The following is a 20,456-nucleotide window of genomic DNA, read 5'->3' as shown; positions in this document are numbered from 1 at the left end:
TGGTTAAAGGTTATGTCAGTGTTTCCATAGTAAATCTCTAGAAATAAAGATCCACATGTTGGCCATTAAATTTCGCCTTAGGTGAAAAGTTGACATGTACCGTCTTAGCAAAGGAATAGATAATATTTTCCATCATGCTCCTCTGTTGCCTGGTTAAGTTTGAAGCAAATTGTAGTAAGACCATTTGGCAATGTTGAAAAAGCAGGACTTAGACTGGCAGGTGAAAAGAAAAGCGTAGTGTTTTGAACTATAAAAGCATTCTAATCATCAGAAGTTAGTGGAAGTATTTCTATTCTATGCTTGATCCTAAAGCTACTTAGTACACAGAATTTTAAAGAGCCATAATAAAGATATTGAGACTGGATGACTAACAGGCGATTTAACACCTTACCAGTTTCCACTGTGGGTGTAAACTCTTCTTGGTAAAGATCAAATTGATCTACAACAAAAATAAGGAGTGTTATTAAGTCTTAACAGTTTTAAAGCAATGGATCATTTTTGTAAATCTTTATTAGTATAATTAATTTATCACAAAGCAGTTTAGGTAGCAGAATGCTTGAGGACAGATACAATATCCATTTTGTTTTTCATTGCAGTTAAGATACCCTAGCATGATTTCTAGTACATAGTAGCCACCTAAAAAAAACATGAATTCTTTGTAATTTCCTATGATTACTGATCAGATATTAGCTGAACTTAGATCAAAATCTAGGCATCACTAAGGCCAAAGTCTAATATATTATTTATAAAACATGCTGAAATAATGACCTTCTGGTAAATAATTATTTGAAAGTGGATTATTTTGACAATTTTTATTTATAATTGCTTCCTTTTTAGTGACTAAAATGAAAATTTCTATACAATTCTATTGATATGTTGCAAGTTCACAGAAATGAAACCAAATGATCAAAGTTCACCATTATGCACATCAGGTTTTCACAGAATTGTTTATGTGTGTGTGTGTGTGTGTGTATAAACACATAAATATATATATAGTATATCAAGAGAAAATAGTGTTGATATGAGCATGTCTTTCATCTTTTGTCCTATTCCTTGGTATGGTTTAGAAAGTATTGAAACTGTGCAATTAAGATATTATGCCTATTTCTTAAGATTTTAAGGATCTCACAACTCTGGCAAGCTATTAAGAAATTAATATAATAGTTTTTTCTATATTTTAATTAATTTTAAGGTAGTTATATTTGTGAAGACTTTCCATAAAATGTTTTACTTATTTTCTATATGTCTTAATGCAATTATAGGTAACTATAATGGTAATTTTGAGATTACATTTATTTATATTCCTTGAGGTATAATTTTATGATTTAATCACCTTGTTACCAACCGTTTGCCATTTGATAATGGCAAAAAAAATCATAGAAGGTAATTATTAAGTGTATATAATAATATAACCCAACTTAAACATTTTTTCCTCAGAATTTTAGAATCTGGCTTGTGTAGATGATATTAAGACTTTCCTGGACAGATTGAGGAAATAAAGCTAAGCATTCCTATAAACAGTATGATGGCCATTTCAGTATTGTTATTTAAAATACACTCACAACTGTCAGATTCCTTCAATCCATAATAATAAATTAATTAATTAATAATGAAATAATTTTAAATCTCTGAATTGAAATAATTTACTACTTAATTACCATTTATCTGAATTTTAGCTCTTAATTTTAAAATCCATATCAAAGAATAAGGAGCTTTGATAGAGTAAAGGCTTCAAGCTGAATGTGCTTTCAAACTGTGTTAAATATTTAATTAATCCCACTTGCCTGAGTAGCTAGGATATAAAATGAAGGAAAAAATAATAAGAGATAGAAATGTAAATTTAAGAAGTTTATAATTCATTGTTAATTGACATTGAAAAACAAGAGAAAGACTCTGAAAGATTGAACTAGTATTTTAATGTTTCACCTAGTATTTAGTGTTTAAGTTCTGTATAAGATTAGCCCACAAATACCGTTGTCAATGGTAGCATTTATATTCAAAATTATCTAAATACTGTAGTTCAAGACCATCTGTAAATACACCCTGGAATAGTTAGCATTTGGAGAAGGCACATAAGCAATTGGAGCTGCTCTTTGCAGACTGGCTGCCAGGCTAGGTCTCAGCTGTGCGTCACTGCAAGATGCCTGAGTACTGGGAGCAGACACTCACTCCCTCAGTGTATCAGAAGCTGGACTAGTAATACTCTGTAATCTGTCTAAATTTTACTCATTTCTCTGAATAGGCTTTTTCTTGAACTATCATACATAGTGCCTTCTAAAATACAGCTTAGAAATTTGCTGGAAATGTGACTTACAATGTGTAGATATGTGAATGCTTTGCAAATGTACCAATTTTCATGAATTTATGTTGGTCTTAACATAAAACTATATAACCTAAAAACACATGTCATTTGTCTAAATACTTAAAAAAGTTGTTTAAACATTTGAAAAACATCATCAGAACACACAATTTGAATGAAGCAAAAGGAAAGTAATTATTTATGTCTTATACTGACTGTCCTAATTCTTTTCCTCTTATCCTTGCCATCTGGTCTCTTCTCTGAATAATCAATTCAGAGAATATATTTTTACAGGGATATCTTAAGGAACATGTACATTTACATGTAATCGAATTTTTCTTAATTCACAAATATAGATAGATGAGACCATGGTGGTATTTATCACCAGATTAATGTTTAACTATATGTACATTTGGACCTGAAAATTATACAGCTGATTTTGCGAAGTGGAGCTATATAGAGGTGGGTCATATTTAAAGATGAGTTGGATTGAATAATATTATGTTTAGCATTATTAAAATACATTAAGAAACGAAAATCTTTAGTTTATTAGCAAAACAGTTTCTTGGATTTCCTTTAATCTAGACTTGAGTATATATTTTAGGAGATGAAAATTTGATTTTCTTTTACATAAAATCAATAAAATAAACCTTTCTTTATGAGTCCCTCTTTTTGTTCCTCAGGCAAGAGTGTGCTCTATTGAGATGTAATAGAGATAAGATCTTCCATCTCCTACTTCTGAAAATAGAATGTTTAATTTTTTTATCTCTTGATAAACATTCTTTATATGTTTGTACCTACACAGATCAGAGATAGAGATGATGTATCAGTTCATAACATAAAGAAAGGGAATTACAGTTAAACTTCATCAACAAATTCCTTAATATTATTTTCATTTAAAACTTCCCATTGAGCCTTGGAGAACTTGAGCTTTATTTTAAATACTCCTCATTTAACTAGAGAAATCAAATCTCCAAGGACTTATCTGTTATTTAATAATGTAGTTGGGGTGTTGTTTGGTGTAAATGTAGGATGGGGATGGAAAGGCAGGAGGGGTGGGAGATGGAAAGGAGCTCTGATTCAATAACCCCAGGTAATATGATATAAATAATTGGAAAATGGAGATATCATTTCAGTTGGTTAATTGTAGTAAACCTATTATCTTGTTAGAGCATTAAGGTAGAATCAACATGTTGGGAAACAGATAAAAGGTGCATGAAAGCATTTAAAATGCAATCATTAGGTTTCATTGCATCCATCTGCTCCCAAGAAATATAATCGGAAATTTGATACATTGACCTTCAGCAGCTATTTTAGAACATACTTTCAAAATCTATGTTTTGCAGTTGGACATTTGAAATTAATGTGATCAGAGCCATATTCAGTACATTTTTAACCCAATTACTTTTGAACAAATTTTGAAAAAATAAAATCAGGCTAATGACCTGTTGTCTATTTGACAAAGTTTCATTGTAGTTATTTAATCCTGGATCTAGTTAAAGGTAACTTAACTAATGTTCAAATTCATTAAGGTTTCGATTAACTAGAGGGACTACTAAACTTCTCACTGTTATTTTATGCAATAACTCCTACCTCTCAGTTATTCTCTGGGTCCACATTACATTTATACTTACAGAATCCAGTTACACTAAAACTGTACACTATGACAAAAGGAAAAAAAGCGGTATTTAGTATTTCAGGTGGTTATCCTGAATTTCAAAAATATATGCAGCCCTGTGAAACCACAGAACCTTCCTAAAATATTTCTTATGTCTTCACTTAAAAGGGTGATATATGATTAATTATATACCTACCACAAGAAGTACATTATGTGACTTGATCATGATTTCATGTCAGCAGTTGTGTACTGCTCTGCTCTCTGAAGTTCATGTAACTTGGGAAAGAGTCATGATTAGACAGGTGTTTCTTCAGTATGTGAGATCAAATTTCTGAATATTTATATAGTGATGAGCCACATGTACACAGCTTAACCTTATAATCCCATTTCACAGCTTTTCCAAATACTTGGAAACTTGTTAACTATGAAGCTGATTATTTTGGCAGCATATCTCCATTATTAGGAATCAGATCTTCCTTATTTACAAGCCAGTGCTGTTAATATAATCTAGTATATTAAATCAATAGGAAAACTGAAAAAGTAGAATCCATTTAAGGGCCAATTGACAGGGAATTTTCTTCTAAAGATTTTTTATTTATTTTTTATTGATGTCATAACGTCAGAACACATGATGCAGGTGAATGATGTAAATATGTTGGACACAATTCTACTACCGTTTTGGTATGAAGTAGTTATTTCTGATTCCTTGTACTTCTGTCATAATCTTAACATAAGCCATGTAAGATCATGCATCTGTCCTTTACAAATATTTCTTTCAGCATCATCTCAATTGCAAGACTTACTGTCATTTGACGTGTGAAATTATTTTAAATGCACTCATCTATTTTTTTAATGAATAGAGGCAATACAGAGTAATGTAATAATGTGTCATAGTTTTCATTATGCTTATTTATTGGTTCTGCAATAATAGACATAGAATTTATTGTTATGCTTCCAGCTTGAGCTATTTATGCTCTGTGCACCATTTCATATTTGTGATGCTCTGCCTCTCTAGATAAAGGGTATCAGGATCCTTAAATCAAATTAGGCTAAGGGAAGAGTTTTATACTTTGTCTTTTTAATATTAAGTGTGTAGCTTTTATAAACTACCTAACTCTGCTTAAGGAAACTCACCCTCTTTCAGAAAAAGGAAAAACCTGTTTCTCAAACTCTGCATGACAACTTGATTCCCTGTTTGGAAAAGAAGGAAGGAGAAAGTAGGGTATCAACAAAGAATAATTGTTCTGCTGTTTCACTTCTTTTTGGGGAAATTTGTCTACTGGGTTCTTATATTTACTCAAAAGTGTTTCTAATGCACCAATAAAAAGGAGACATAATATGTCTTGAAAAAACATAGAATTAGGTAATTTATAAAAGAAGAGTTCTTCCAGGAGAATTGAGATGTAAATATATGAGGTTTTGGACCCTTGATTTTAGTTTTTTATTTATTTTTATTTTGTCCCATGACAGATATTCCAGAGAGGAAGCTACTTCACTAAGACTATGCCTCTAGACCTCTGTAGCTGAATTTCATTTACCAATTATCTAGTACCTGTTGAATTTCTTTACTTTTAACATTGAACTGGGAATTTGTAGAATTGGCTACATTTGACTGCTTTTCTGTTTGACTTTTAGCAAGTCAGTAGTTTCCCTACAACAAGAGACTTTATTCTTAGGAAAAACAACTGTTATAAAACCATAATGTACAAAAATAATTTCATTAAAATAATTTTAAGCTGTTCGCATTAAAATAATTTCAAGTTTTTTCCAGTATATGTTTCTTTGAGTCTCCTTCCTTTTCATTTTTTTTCAAAATTAGAAAACTATATTTTTCCCTCATTTTAAGAGGAATTCTTACTGCAAAAATTTGACTTAAAAACATACCTAAAAAACAGCTCCTTGTGTGCAGTAACATTGCATACTTGTGGACTGAAAATAAAGTTGCATTTAAAAAGTTGTAATTACTAATAATTTAGTACTCAGAGATAGCTGTTGCTAACCTTCCGTTCCTAGCCGCAATCCCTTCACTAACTAAAAAATCCAAAGGACGCAGACCTCAACTGATTCAAGGTTACTTTTTATTTTCTTTGTTTCACTTAGTGTTAATATTAACGTTTTTTATTAAAGAAATATTAATATGTTTGAGATCTTGTACCAGTCCCTGCTGGGATGGATAATACATGATATATACACTAAAGTATTCTGAAATATGAAAGAGTTAGGGATTACAAACATGTCTGGGGTTTTGAATAAGGGATTGTGAGCCCAAATGTTTTCCCACCTCCTATGTGCACACACATACATGCACACACACTAGAATTTTTACACAAAGTGGTATATACTAAACATAATATAGTAAGCTAGTTTTGCTTAATTATTGAATATATCATGGACATTGTTCCATGTCAATGATGTAGTTTCTCACTGTCTTAACAAGAGTGTGATTCCGGACCCATTAATGAATAAATTGTAATTTGCTCATCAGTTACTCTCCTATTGACAGATTCTTTATACTTAGATTCTATTCTCAAGGTCCTTGATTTTTTTAAAAAATTAGGTTTATCAGTCCCAAGAAAGTTGCTTAATTTTTTTTTCTGTCTTATCTGGTGTGATAGTGTTTGCTACTCACAGGGCTGTCATAAGAACTAAAGATGAAATATGATTATGCATATAAAGAATATGATCGGTACCAAATGCTGAATAAATATTAACATGTATCATTATTGTTGTTAACAGCAAATGACATAAAACATTCTGAAGCAGTTAGCCAATGTTGGGGTACTGATATGCACAGATTCTTTATAAAAACAACATTTCAGTTAACCTAAATGTGACCAATTGTACAAAAGTACAATTTTATTCCACAGTACTTATGATTATAAAGAATAATTTTACTGGAGTGCTTATTAATTTTATTGCAAATTTCCACTTTCACCTCTCTAAACCAGGATTGATCACTTTTGTTTTAATGTTAAATGGATATTTTTAAAAGTGCCAAATTTTTGATAGATTTATCTTGCAAAAGTTGGTTTCCAGATAATCTTGAACTTCCTAAACTATCAGACTCTGAAGTGGAAAGATATTAGTAAGTCTTCCTTAGGAACTACACTCTTTATGCAGGAAGACCTTGTAGTGAGAAAAACTCATACCAGATGGAAACTGAAGAGGCGTTTCCACAGAAGAACGGTTGTAGGGCAATGAATACTAGAAACTTAGAGACATATGATAGCTTCTGATTTCATTTACACTTCGTTTCATGTGGGAAAAGTGAAGCACAGAAATGTTACCCACGTATAAACAGCTAGCTAGGAATAGAGAACGAATGCCATTTGACTCAGCATTTGGGATTTTTTTTCTCTTATAACATTTGGGATATCCTGTTTTATATGCATTCTGTTGAGGTATCGATGGAGTATGAGAATATCTTATAACATGAATAATTGCTCCCGTGAAGTACTGCAACTTCATGCCTAGACTGCAGGTCAGTTTGGAAGGGAATTCTGTAAGGTTTCTATGCAGTAAGCATCAAAAACTTACTGTACAACTCATTGCTAATGGGAATTAGCAATTCTTTCAAATGGGAAACTAGTGGAAGTTTCAAGAGTTTCTGTAGGTTGGCTCTAATGTAGCACAAATAATTCCAAATTTGGGAGATTCCAGAAGTAGCCTGGGATTCTTAGATTTGATCATTCAACTGACTTTGATCTTTGATTCTAATATTCCAGTAGACCTCATTCCTTTTAATTTGTGTTTTATCTGATTCAGAGCTGAACAGTTAAAGGAACACAGCCATTCAAGGTGGTGTGATCTGGTATTAGAACATTGATGAGCAAGCATTATTAGAATGAAAATGATCTAACAGCAGACAATGGTAAATGGAATAGAATAGAATAGAATAGAATAGAATAGAATAGAATAGAATAGAATAGAATAGAATAGAATAGAATAGAATAGAATAGAAAGCAAATCATAGTACACACATCAAAGCAAGATGTGTCAATATGGTACTTGCAAGCTTTTTTATTTGAAAGAGTGCAAAATTTTGAGTCAAAAGAAGCTTGTTGATATTACTTATATTGGGACCTCCAGCTAGCCTTTCATTAATTCCACAGGCCTCAGTTTCTTCATCTATACAATAGAAATAATTATAGTGGTGCCAGCTGGTGAGGTTAAAAGGAAACAATTGAAAAACAATGATGAAATGTAAAATATATAAGAAAGCCCAGGAGACAAAGGACCAGGAGCTGAAGAGTTCTTTTCACTGGGAAAGAACAGGTTCCTTACTTCCACTCTAAGTACACTCTGGAGAACTTGTGATACACTTCAGGAAGCTTCATCTAAGTGCATTTTGTTTTCAGGTGTTCCCATGATGGCACTATTTCCACAGTTTTAAGTAGTTTGGAATTGAACATAAACATGCTACAAATCACCTAACACTGAAATCCACTTAAAGAATATGAACAGTTTTTCAGTCAGACACTTTCTAAATGCATACTCTGGGAAGGAAGTCAGTGTCCTACAAAGGATGAAAATTACTTGTGATTTTTCCTAAACTGTGACCTAATTAAGTATAATGCATATGTGACAATGCCTCATTAGTATTTTATCTACAGGAGTGAATAGAGTAGAAATTTTAATTTTATGGCTAACAACTTTGACTTGTTCTTTCTAAGCCAGGAGCCTGCAACTTTTTCTATTAAGGTCAAAATAGTAAATATTTTAGGGTTTATGGGCCATCAGGTCTCTGTCACAACTATTCAACTCTGCCACTGAAGCACGAAAGCAGTGGTAGCAACACATAAATTTAAAGGGCACGGCTGAGTTCCAGTAACATTTGATTTTCAAAAGTAGGGCAGTTCACCATCTACTTTTGTAAGGCATTACTGTGAACAATGTCTCTTAGTTTTTTTCCCATTTGTATGTTTGTAAAAAAAAACTACATCTTGTAGATCACAAACAGTTTCAAATAAAATCAAAATGGTTGTTATTTCAAAACTTAATATGGAAGAATGCCGGCCTATTGTCTCATGAGTGATTATCTAGGTAAGATTGCTTTTCAGGAGAAAAATTCTTAGAATTAAAGTCTTCAAAGAAAGAGCTGGGGATACTTGAATTAAGTATTAAGTGACAGTCTGATAAAGAGTACAGATATTTCATTTTGTGCCTAATGTTTAATTAAAAATATGTTAACATTAGTAAAGACACTTAGCTTTATTTTAATTTCAGGTATGAATGCCAACCTAAAATAGACTATTTCCATTGAGTCATACATTTTAAATGTGATACTTAGTCTTGTATTTCAGAGGGAAAGTGATAAATATCCTAGTTATCTTATACTCATACATTTGATTAATAATTAATATTTTCCTCTAATTTAGGAATACCTTTTCCTTTGTGATAGTCATTTCTGAGGGCAGGTCTTCCAAATTCCTTGTATATTATCTCCTAATTTCCATAATTGCATTCTCAAATTATTCTTTCATTTTCAAAACAGAACTTCAAATCCAATAGGTAAATTTTTTGGAAATTTACATTTTTATTTAATTTTTTCAAATAAGGGCTAGTAAATTATCTTTAAAACCCATGCAGAAGGTTGGGGACTTCAAAATCCCCCCAAAATATTTACTAATTATTATAAAATATATGGCTTGTTTAGCTGGTTGGCTGAACTGTTGCTTATAATTATAAGGAGTTAAAGGATTCTCTATATGATTAAGAGTTAGAGGAAGGAAAAAATTAGAAAGGTGTTGAATCATTCAATTTCACCTTGAATTCCTTCTGTCTTTGTCTCCTGTTAGGCATTGGAATGCCTCTATAGAGGTGATGACTTGAAAGGCTGATGCAAAATCAGACAGGAAACTGACCTTGTTGATCATTTTTTCTTTCATTTGTAAAATGTAACCCACTATCAAAATAATAATTGACTGTATTATCTGATTAACAATTTAATATTTTGAGGAGTAAAACTGGTGAATTGTGTTTACCAAAGTCATTGCTTTCATAAAGTTTTTAATTTTAGTGTACTGTGAGAAAATAAACTGACAAAATGGATAATAAACATATAGTTTGGTTCACCTTTTAAATTAGTTATTTGTTTTTGGGGAATTTATATAATGATTAACTAAATGTAAAGATAAAATTTCTTTCGCACTTTAAAAGGTAAGTGCTTAGAAGTGCCTATTTTGATAATCTAAATGACTGTTATGATGGTAAGTAATCATACAGTTAAGCCAGTGCATTCATTAGAATATTTGCAATAAGTGGCCATTATTTCCATTTTATATTTTTGGCCAAAGGAAAAAATCTAGTTACTGGAGTTATATAAAACATTCAGCATCTTAAAATAATTTAACACAAAAGTATAGAAAGGTAAAAATTCAGACACTTTCAAAGAGTCTTGTTAGTAGGAGTCACAGTAGTACTATTTTTGCTTAACATGTAACAATAACATTTAAAAGCATTTCAGCAACAGCAACTGACTGGTCCTGAAAGTCACTGGCAAGTGTTAACTGTTATACAATGAATTGGGCATATGATGGGCTCTATGAAAATCTGGTAGCTGTAATTTCTATTTTTCAAAAAATGTAAAGAGGAACACTACTGTGTCTCTTAGGGCAGTTGAGAAGGATGAACACTAAACACCAACACTACTGTTTAGTAGACTCTAAAATAATACTCCAAATTTTCTGGTACAGAATGTACATAATGACACATACCTTTAGATTCAGTGTAGTATAGTTTTAAAACATGCCCATATTAGCTAAGTTAATTAGACTAAAAAGTGGTTTGAGTATAAATAATTCAATTTGTAAAAGTTTCCTTTTACTTATTAGCTAGTTCCTTTAAAATTAATAGAATAAGATTTTAAGAAAATCTATCTCACTGAAGACTTGGCATTCATTGTGACAGCAAGTAAAATAATGTGTCATCAATGCCTCCCTCCCTTTTCTCTCTTTCTCATCATATATTGAGAATTCTAGAAGTTGAAATGTGTAATGAACTCTCATTGGCTACATATATATCTTCGAGTTCTTAGTCTTGGAGGCCCAATTGCAAAGAACCCAGTTTTAGATATTCCCTTCAATGGGAAAATCCTTCAGTAGTCTTAATAGAGATGGAAAATAGGAGGAAAGCACAGGGGAGCCTCCTAAGATAAAATACCTGGCTGAAAGGTAATAGAAAAATGGGAAAGGAAAGAATTCCAACCTTTCCCCACTATTATCACCACAGAAGAAAAAGGGAAGACTGAGTATTGGAATAGGTTTGGAGAGCCTGACCACACTGAGAGAATGGATTAATTGGAGATGTTAAAGTTAACAACTCTGAAGTAAGTTTGGATTTTTTCCCTAAAACATCACTCACAGCATAACACTAAGCTATTGCCAGAGAGAAAGCACAGCTAGCATTCAGTGGCATCTCGGTGGCCTATGGGCCTCCAGCTTCAGCAAATACATAGAGAATGTGCAGCATTCTCTATGTTGTGTACTTTTATACATAACAAATAGCATTCATTGTGTCTTTTCATTACCTCAATTTTCCTTCTTGTCAAAGAAGATTTTCTCTAAGATTCATAAATTACATAATTAAATTGTGGCACACAAGTTATTAACATTATCTGTGTCATTTATAAAAGAGTTAACATTTGCAAAGAGGTTTTAACGTATTGCTGTCTCACCTCAAAAAAATCATCTAAGTTATGGTAACTGAACAGTAGACTTAAAATTCTTGTTTACAGGGAGTGGCTGTTCTTCTCCTCCCATTTTTAATTTAAAGTAATGCTTTCTTTTTTTGCTAAGTGTGGTAAGAATTTCTCATATTTTTATTATGCCTTTAGTAACAGAACACAAATATCTACCACACTATACTTGTATAAAATGTGTTATTTTGAAAATCACTGATAAATACAGTTATTGCCATTCCTCATGCACTTTAAAAATTCCAAAGCCATAGGTGCTGTCAGGTAACTTTATAAGTGGTGGCTTAAAACGGTGTTGCTTACTTCAGCTAGGGAGAAAGAACCACACCATATATTCTGTAGAAGGCAAAGCTATCAGAAGCAATGTCAGTATGAAAAGGCTTAAAGTGAATTATTCACCTCTTAACACTCCCTTGTGTTCCGTCTGCTGCAAAGAGAATGCTTGTTATCAATGTGAAAAGCAGTGCCTTTGAATCAAGGGAAAATTCAACTTGTTTGGTTTTGTTTTCAACCCAATGGCTTCAGTATATGCAATCAACCTTTTGTCTAAAATTCAAAGGAATTTTCAAAATTCCTCTCCCATGTGCCCCTAGATCAGGAAAACACGGATTATCTAAACCTAACTGAAGCTATGATATGATTTAACACCATAACTACACATCCAACCCCAAATTATTCTGTGAGAATTAAGTTCTTGTTAATAACTTCAAGAGCCAAAGACATACTTTCATTTTTCTTTAATAATTACTATTCTAGATCAATGCCTCTAAAATTAAAGTTTTCTTCATATTTGTATTGCAGCTTTTGGGAGATCCTTTTTGCATCTGACATAACCTTCTTTACTTTTCAGTATATTACAAGTTTATAAAGACAATGTTGACACAAATATAGAAAGCTTACACAGATAAACACAAAGAACAAATTTAGTATTTATATATTTTTATATTTTTATTTATAATATCACATTTATAGGTATACTGGGGAAAATGCTCTAGAACCTGGTGCAAAATGCAACAGCTTTTCTTCCTCAGTGTCTAATCTGCCATCAGTCCTATTCAGTGTATTGGTAATTACAAATATTGTAGTTTTCATTTTTAGAAGTTCCATTTGGGCCTTCTTCTAATCACCTATTTCTCTTCCTCAACCCCAAGATTAAGGCGACTCAAACAGAGGTACTTAGAGCTCAAAATTTAAGGAGGCAGTCACTCTCAGGGTAATGTTTTAAATCCCTGAACATATTTTTAAACATTCTAATAGACTTTAAAGGTCCTTCCTTATTGGTTAACTCCTTCATCTTTTTTATGCCTAGGTGTGTTTTTATTGATTGATTTTTTTTCCCTAGGAATGGGTTTTATTTTCCTGGTTTGTTGCATGCCTTGTAACTCTCGATTGGATCTCCAGATGTTGTGAATTTTACATTGTTGAATGCTGGATTTTTTAATACTGCCTATAGTCTGTGCTAATTGTGGAATGAATGTATCTACTGAGTCAAAAGTCTGATCTTTGGTAAAGAAATGAATATAGAAGGGCAAAAAGGATATCAAGAATGCCAGAACTTTATAAACCACTGCCTCCCATGTTTCCACAGCAACTATTCTGGAAATGCCAGAGCTGTTTGGTTTATCGAAATGTTCTCACCATAGGAAATTTCCTGACTGGCCATGACCTCTATAAGGGGAAATACTAGATAATATAGGCAAATCAGCACCAAGATAATGTGTACGTGTTTATCACCTAGAGATTGCATTAGTCGCAGACTGAATTCTAACATTTACTTATATAACATCTATGATGGGAAAACTACAGAATCCAGTTTTCTCATGCTCAACTTATTTTTCTCTTCCTTTTGCAGGGATACATTTAGAAAATAGTACTCTGTATTTTTCCTTATAAACTCTTTAGGTATTTGAGACTCAGAATGATGAGGTCTTTATTTTTCTCATCCCACAGTGGTCTCATTTTCTAGGAACTCAAGGATTGTTTTAAAATTTACCAAACTTTCATCTAGTTATCAATATTTCATGATTATTACAGTGCTGCATGTAGCATTTAAAAATATTTAAAGTTATAGCAGGAATTGTACTATATAACTAAGAAATTTTCACATATTATCTTATATAAAATATAAAACCAGTCATTCTAGATAGCATTATACCAATTTTACCACCAAATTTGTAATATCATTTTGACAATATTTTTCATATACTTTGGTATATCTTAGATGCTAATAATTTCATATTAAATGTGCTTAGTCTTTACAAAGATTCTATGCATTTACTTCCAAATATAAAATTAATTTTATGAGGTGTTATCTAAATTTAAAAACTCACCAGTTCCTAGTTCTTCATGATATTGCTGTTTCCTGCATTGAAAGGAAAAGCTAGCCTTTCTAATAAATGCAGTCTGAAATCTTTAAAGTATTTATTTTATGGCTGGGTAAACTGCACACAAGTAAAACATATTTGAAGAAAATGAAAATTGAGCTAAATAATTCATATTTAAGGCGATTGTCTTATAGAGCTATTGCTGGATTTGCTAGTGTAGCTAAATAGATCTGTATATCCTGAATCCGTTTATAGTCTGTCCAAGTGAATATGGGATTTCTACATAGGTTTTGAAACTTGGTTGTATAATTTTAAATTACAGAGTTCAGAAATACTCTTTATTGAGGATATTTAATAAAGTAACACTTAGTTTTATAATTTTCTATGAGACAAAAGGATCCTTAGTGTATATGAGATGCAGATTGCAAATGATCATTTTAGATATAATTTTGGAATTATCTTTTATTAACATACAGTAAAATGAACCTTTTTTATTTTTTTAGTGTAAAGTTATATATGTTTTTATTCATCTTTAGCTTCATGGAACCACTGCCACAATCAGGATGCCCACAGTCCTGTCACCCTAAAAAAAGCATCCTCATGCTATATCTCTATAGTCAGTTTTTAACCCCTGGCATCCTCTGATGTGTTCTCTGTCATAATCATTTTTAGTTTTTTGAGAAATCTTATAAATGGAGTCATACTGTGTACAATTTTTTTTTCCACTCAGCAAAGTGCTTTTGAGATTCAACCAAGTTTTTGCATCAATTGTTTTTTCTTTTTTAACTAGTTTTCCATTATATGTATTTACTACAATCTGTTTATCTTTTCCCCTGTTGCAATATACCTGAGCTGATTCCAATTTTGTCAAAGACAGCTCCAGCTAACAGTCATATACAAGTTTTTGTGTGAGTGTAGTTTACATTCCTTTAAGGTAAATGACAAATTACTGGATCAATTTACATCTCTTTTTTCTACGGTTCATACTTTTGGTATCATGTCTAAGAACTCTGCCTAATATGAGGTCACAAAGGTTTTCTGCTAGGTTTTCTTCTAAAGTTTTTTAGTTTTACATTCATATTTAGATCTGTGATCCACTTTGAGTATTGTTTATTTTTTTCTTTAATAATGTGTGAGGTGTAGGTCCAGGTTCATTTCTATTGAATTATCTGTTGAATTGCATTTTTCAATTTTGTTAAAAATCAGTTGGTTGTATTGCTCTAGGCTGCTTATGGACAGTTTCTTCTGTCCCATTGATCTATGTGTCTTTTGCATCGACAATACTACACTGCCTTGATAGTGTAGCTTTAGAACTCTTAAAAAATAAGGTAGTGTGATTCTTTCAACTTCATTTTTCTTCAAAATTATTTTGGTTGTTGTAGTTCCTTTACCTTTTGTTACAAATTTTAGGGTACTCATGTCTATAACCACAGAAAATCATTCTGTGAATATGAATGTTACTATGTTACATGTATAGACTTTTTAAGAAGCATTGACATTTTACCATGTTGTGTGTTTCAGTTCATAAGCACAATGTATCTCTCCATTTACTTAAATCTTAATTTACTTCATCAGTTTTTGTAATATTTATTCACACAGACTAAATGTTAAAAAAGTTATTTGCTAAGTAGTTGACTTATAGGGAACTATTACAGTTACATTGCTTTTGAAATTTTGTTTTCTAATAGTTCATTGTTAGGATATAGAAATATGATTGATTTTTGTATGATTAACTTGAATGGGGCAAGCGTGTTTAACTTATTTATTAGTTCTAAGAAGTTTTATTTTTGTTTTGATTCCTTCTTTTTTGCCTAAACAATAATATTATCTATGAATGCAATAACATTATGAAAGATTTTTCCCTTCCTTTCCAATTTGTATGTCCTTTATATAAATTTTTTGACTTATTGGACTTATTAGTACTTTTAGTTCAATGGAGAATAGAGGTAGTGAAAGCTAGGGTGAAAACTTTCAGTCTTTTCCCAGTAAGTATGACGTTACCTTTTTTTTTTTTTTTTGGTAGATGCTCTTTACACAGTTGAGAAAATTTCCTTCTATTCCTATTTTGCTGAGAATTTCATGATTAATCAGTGCTGAATTTTGTCAAATGCTTGCTGTTTTTAAATTTTCTATTTTTACTACTTTAAAAGTAAAAAAACATATATTTTTACTCATTTTACTGTCCATTTTGAATTCAACTTCTTTAGGTACATGTAAATGATAATATCAAATTAATCTGTTTCCACAAATAGATTTCTCAATTTCAGCATATACGTCTCAGCTTCTTTTTTCTCAGAGACACTTGTTTTTCAAATCACGGTTTGTGTTTTCAGAGTTCTAGTAGGATGAGCAAGTTGTAGAAGATGGTATCATAGCAATAGTTTATTATTAACTATTACTGATAAAAATTATGATTTTGAGTATCATTTATAAATTTACTACAATTTTCTGAACACTAGTAGAGAAATGCATAATGGCGTATAATCAGAGAAACAATTTATAGGTATGCAGGCTTTATCTACTTTGATCACTTGATTACTTGTCTAATTTTGTGTTGTCTGTACAAAGGGAAGTAAAGAATATATAAATTCTTATCTTCATCAAAGTAACAGGAAATAAATCAAACTAGGGCATACTCAATTTTATAAGTCAGTTCAGATATATTTTGTTATAAGCAAAGAATAACTTTAGAAAACACCAAAACTTTTGTCTTTTTCTTCTGAAAGAGACAGATTATAAAGATCATTATGTCCTGAAGTTTTTAAAGTGTCTACTTTAGAATTTTTCTCTAACTACCCACCAATTCTGGGTACATATTTTTTATAATGAATTACACGTTTTAAAACTAATAGTTAAAAGTCACTGCTTTTGGGTTGTGCTTGAAGGCGAAATATTCTAGTGATTGGTTTGTATGGGAGAGGATAAAGTTTTCCAAAGTTGTAAATATTCATATTTAATTACTCTGCTGAGACCTGAAAAGCTACAAGTGTCAGACCTCAAATTTTACTTTCTTCCTAGACTTAAAAGTTAAGAAGTACAAATGTACAAGGTAGAACTCAGTTTTTAGAGTACAATGTTGGAAAACATCTTAAAGCCCCTTACTTCTAAATTAAATGATACTGTCATAATATGGCAGTTTTGGGGGTCTATTTTTAATTTTTCTGTGCAAATACAGTTATTTTATATTCAGATTATTTTAAATGAGTTTTCAGACACCCTTGGAGCGTGGATAATGAAAATGTTATTTTCTATATTAAAACCAGTGTGGTTTTTGTAGTGAATTAGTTATTTGTTAAAGGCCAAATGGCTATTTCACTATGGTAATTATAAACACACAGAATTTTCACATTCCTACCAATTTTAATGGATGAATGCTGACATCATTAGTGAACTTCTGATACTCTGCTACTAAGTTACTTTGTGAAATTCTACAATAATAAACATTTTTCTTTTTTTACATTTTTATTTTTCTCTTGCCTGTCTCCCTGCTTTTATTTTTCTCCTCTTTATTTCCTTCCCAACATCCCTTCTCTTCTAACTTGTACTTGTTTTCCTATTTTCATCAGAACAGTATTTGGTAGCAATACCATTGCCCAGTGTTTACCAACACTGATACACACACACACATAATTCAAAAACATCTCTTCACTCAATGGAAAATCTATTTTATTTCCTAGTGTAAGTCTCTTACTTTATTAGGAGTGCTTAGAACTTTAATACATGCAAACATTTTTAGGTACGGACCCTATTAGAATAAAGGAAGAAACATTTCCCCAATTTGTCTCCCGTGTCTAACTGAATAGGGATCACATCCTGTGAGGCTCTGGCTAATTAAAGCCATTCAAATCACAAGATTACTTATAATAGCACTTGTATTTTCTAACAAGAGTTTCCACTTTCATTTTACATTTTATTCTCCCTTGAATACCAGGATTCAGTTGTTTTTTTTTTTTTTTGAAGTGTTCTAAGATACTCATACTTAGCTTTTAACTGACAGCAATAATGGTTTGGATACATGTTTTGTCCAAATTCAAAAGATGGACTGGGTCTTATTAAGTTATAACATGGAGTTTCTAAGTAATCATAGATTTAAAAGTTGGCAAAATTCCTTTGCAAACATTTTTGCCTCTCGTGTTGGTTTGCATTATTATTTTTACTGGAAGATCATAGTATCCTTAAACATTGATAGTTTGTCATTATGGAAACAAGAACTAAGGAGCTTCACAGAACCTAGAAACTAGTAAAACATGCTAATTAAAAATGTCTCATACCAACTGCTGTTAAAGTGAGTTTGGAGAAAAGAATCTACCTTGTGTACCTTTATTTTTGCATTTATTTTGATGAAGTTGATTTGAACACCAAAAAACAATTATAGATGAAGAAGTTTGTGGGGGTTTTCCCCCAGTTTCTACCAGACAGTAAAATTTGGATAGTACTTTAAGTTCTTAGTATTCTATGTATTTCTTTTTCCAGTAATAGTTCAAATAGCCAAATAATTGACATTAGTACATGGGAAGAAAAAAAGAGTACTGTTAGTTTAAATTAGCCTTATTTATAAGGAAAGCACATATTGCACTACATTAAGCCTTACCTTGGGCCCTCTGCTTCATGAATTGCATGCTTCTGTGTCATGGATACTTGCATGCTGGATGGTCTTGTATGAGCCCATCGCTGCTGCAGAGCACATGGTGTGATATAAAGTGATGCTGAAAACAGGAGTGTCTTTGTTGCTGAGTCAGCTGCGAGCAGAAGTAACGTGTATGAATGTACAGTACAGGGACAGCTATGAAAGATCTAGTCTCTTTCTCCCAAAAGACTCTGTTCCATGATACAAGGAGAATTCAGTTCTTCTTGGCAGACTTCCACGTCAGTTTGGAAGCAGTAAAAACAACCACAAAAACAAGCCTGGTTTTTCAATGTCTTTACTCTCAATGTCTTAAGTAACACTTATTTTTTATTTTTATTTTACTTTGTGTTTAATAACCAGGAAGTAACACCCCTTTCCATTGCATTGTTTGAGTTCAATTTCCATTGTAGGGATGTAGATGAGAATGAATTGTATGTGTCAAGCTTTTTATTTATTATTGGAAAAACTTGAAGGAAAGGCCCTGTGTCTCTTAATTGAGGAGTGGATGACTTTAAATGATACTATGTCAAGGAGGGCATAGAATCCCAGCAGATGATGTAATTATGTTTAAAAATGAGTAATATTAAATAATTCACACTTTTAATATGAAGAAATTAGGTCATTTTTCCACTCCTCCCACAAATATTCAATCTTAATATCTAAGTAATGAAACAACACAGTGTCATCCATCCTGGTACTAACTGAGAATGCCAGTTATGACAGGCTCATTGTTTACTTTAACAGGTAATTTGTGGACCGGAATCATTTAATTGTTCTGAGTACATAATTACATGTCAGCAATTTCCAATTTAATTAAAATGTACAAATCTGAAGATTAAGGGAATTTTTGAATTATTAATCATTTTTCCACTAGGAAATCTTGTTGCTCTGCAGGAGATTTGTCCAGTGTACAACTATACGTATTTTTTTCCTTCTCTTTCACAGACAGACAATTTTCCCGCAGAGCCCAATTACATGGGCAGCAGGCAGCAGTTTGTTCAAAGGTAAGGCCTGTTAAGTAACTTTCTCAGCTTCCCCATTTGCATTCGTGTCAAAATTGCTTTGCAAGAGACTACACTTCAGATTCAAACTTGTAGAGACAACACTTTCTCTTCTTTTTCTTTATATGTATTTCAGTAGCTCCACGTTTAAGGACCCAGAAAGAGCCAGCCTGAGAGACAGTGGGCACGGGGACAGTGATCAGGCTGACAGTGACCAAGACACTAACAAAGGCTCCTGCTGTGACATGTCTGTTAGGGAGGCACTCAAGATGAAAACGACTTCAACTAAAAGCCAACCACTGGAACAAGGTGAGTGAAGCCTTCCAATGCTTACACAGTGTAAAGCTTCAGCGGTCGTTACAAACCTATTAGTACTAGAGGTGCAGTTTATCACAGTTGGCATGGACCATTGATAATTTATCAAAAGAAACAACAAATCCTGAAGTTGTCCCCAACAAAAAGCAACTGTTCAGTATCTTGATAGCCACAGAAAAAGGAAGGCCATGGATAGTCATTAGTCTGTAAACTTCTTAAACTGAGAACTTGACCAAAGTTACTAGATTGATCTTACCTTTATAGACATTTCCCAACCTTTCCTATTTTGCATTGTATTAACAAGGAAAATATGGCACATATTAGATAGATAGGCTAATTATAATTGCCTAATTTGCAGTATTAATGTTAGTAAATTTAACATTTTTACATTAAATGAAAATTTGGTTGGAACTGTATTAGTTTGTAGCAATACTGGTTTATATTTAGTTAGAATTTTAGCTTCCAAGTAGTTTTTCAAGAGTCAAATAATAGCTAAGCCAGAGTTTTGGCTCCTTCCTCTGGTTTACATTTAAGTTTTCATGAATCTCAAGTAAGCATGAACTTGTTTACCCTGAT

At 31.9% G+C, this 20,456-nt stretch overlaps 1 protein-coding gene across 3 annotated transcripts in view; it reads left to right on the top strand.

Annotated features, from left to right (window-relative positions):
- PCDH17 (protocadherin 17) overlaps positions 1-20,456 on the top strand; it is a 92,070-nt gene that overhangs the window by 14,819 nt on the left and 56,795 nt on the right. For 2 of the 3 annotated variants that reach the window (XR_012121055.1, XM_037022954.2), the window contains exons 2-3: positions 19,510-19,568; positions 19,702-19,874. Coding sequence is in view for 2 of the 3 variants with exons in the window: in XM_037022954.2 (XP_036878849.1) it covers positions 19,510-19,568; positions 19,702-19,874 (232 nt within the window). In the remaining variant the exon portion in view is untranslated. The remainder of the gene's footprint in view (positions 1-19,509; positions 19,569-19,701; positions 19,875-20,456) is intronic. The other variant, XM_037022955.2, reaches the window with a different exon arrangement.

Source organism: Manis javanica, chromosome 9, assembly GCF_040802235.1.
Source record: "Manis javanica isolate MJ-LG chromosome 9, MJ_LKY, whole genome shotgun sequence".
Classification (NCBI taxonomy): Eukaryota; Metazoa; Chordata; class Mammalia; order Pholidota; family Manidae; genus Manis; species Manis javanica.
The sequence above is the reverse complement of the archived record's forward strand: the minus strand, read 5'-3'. Positions and strand labels throughout refer to the sequence as shown.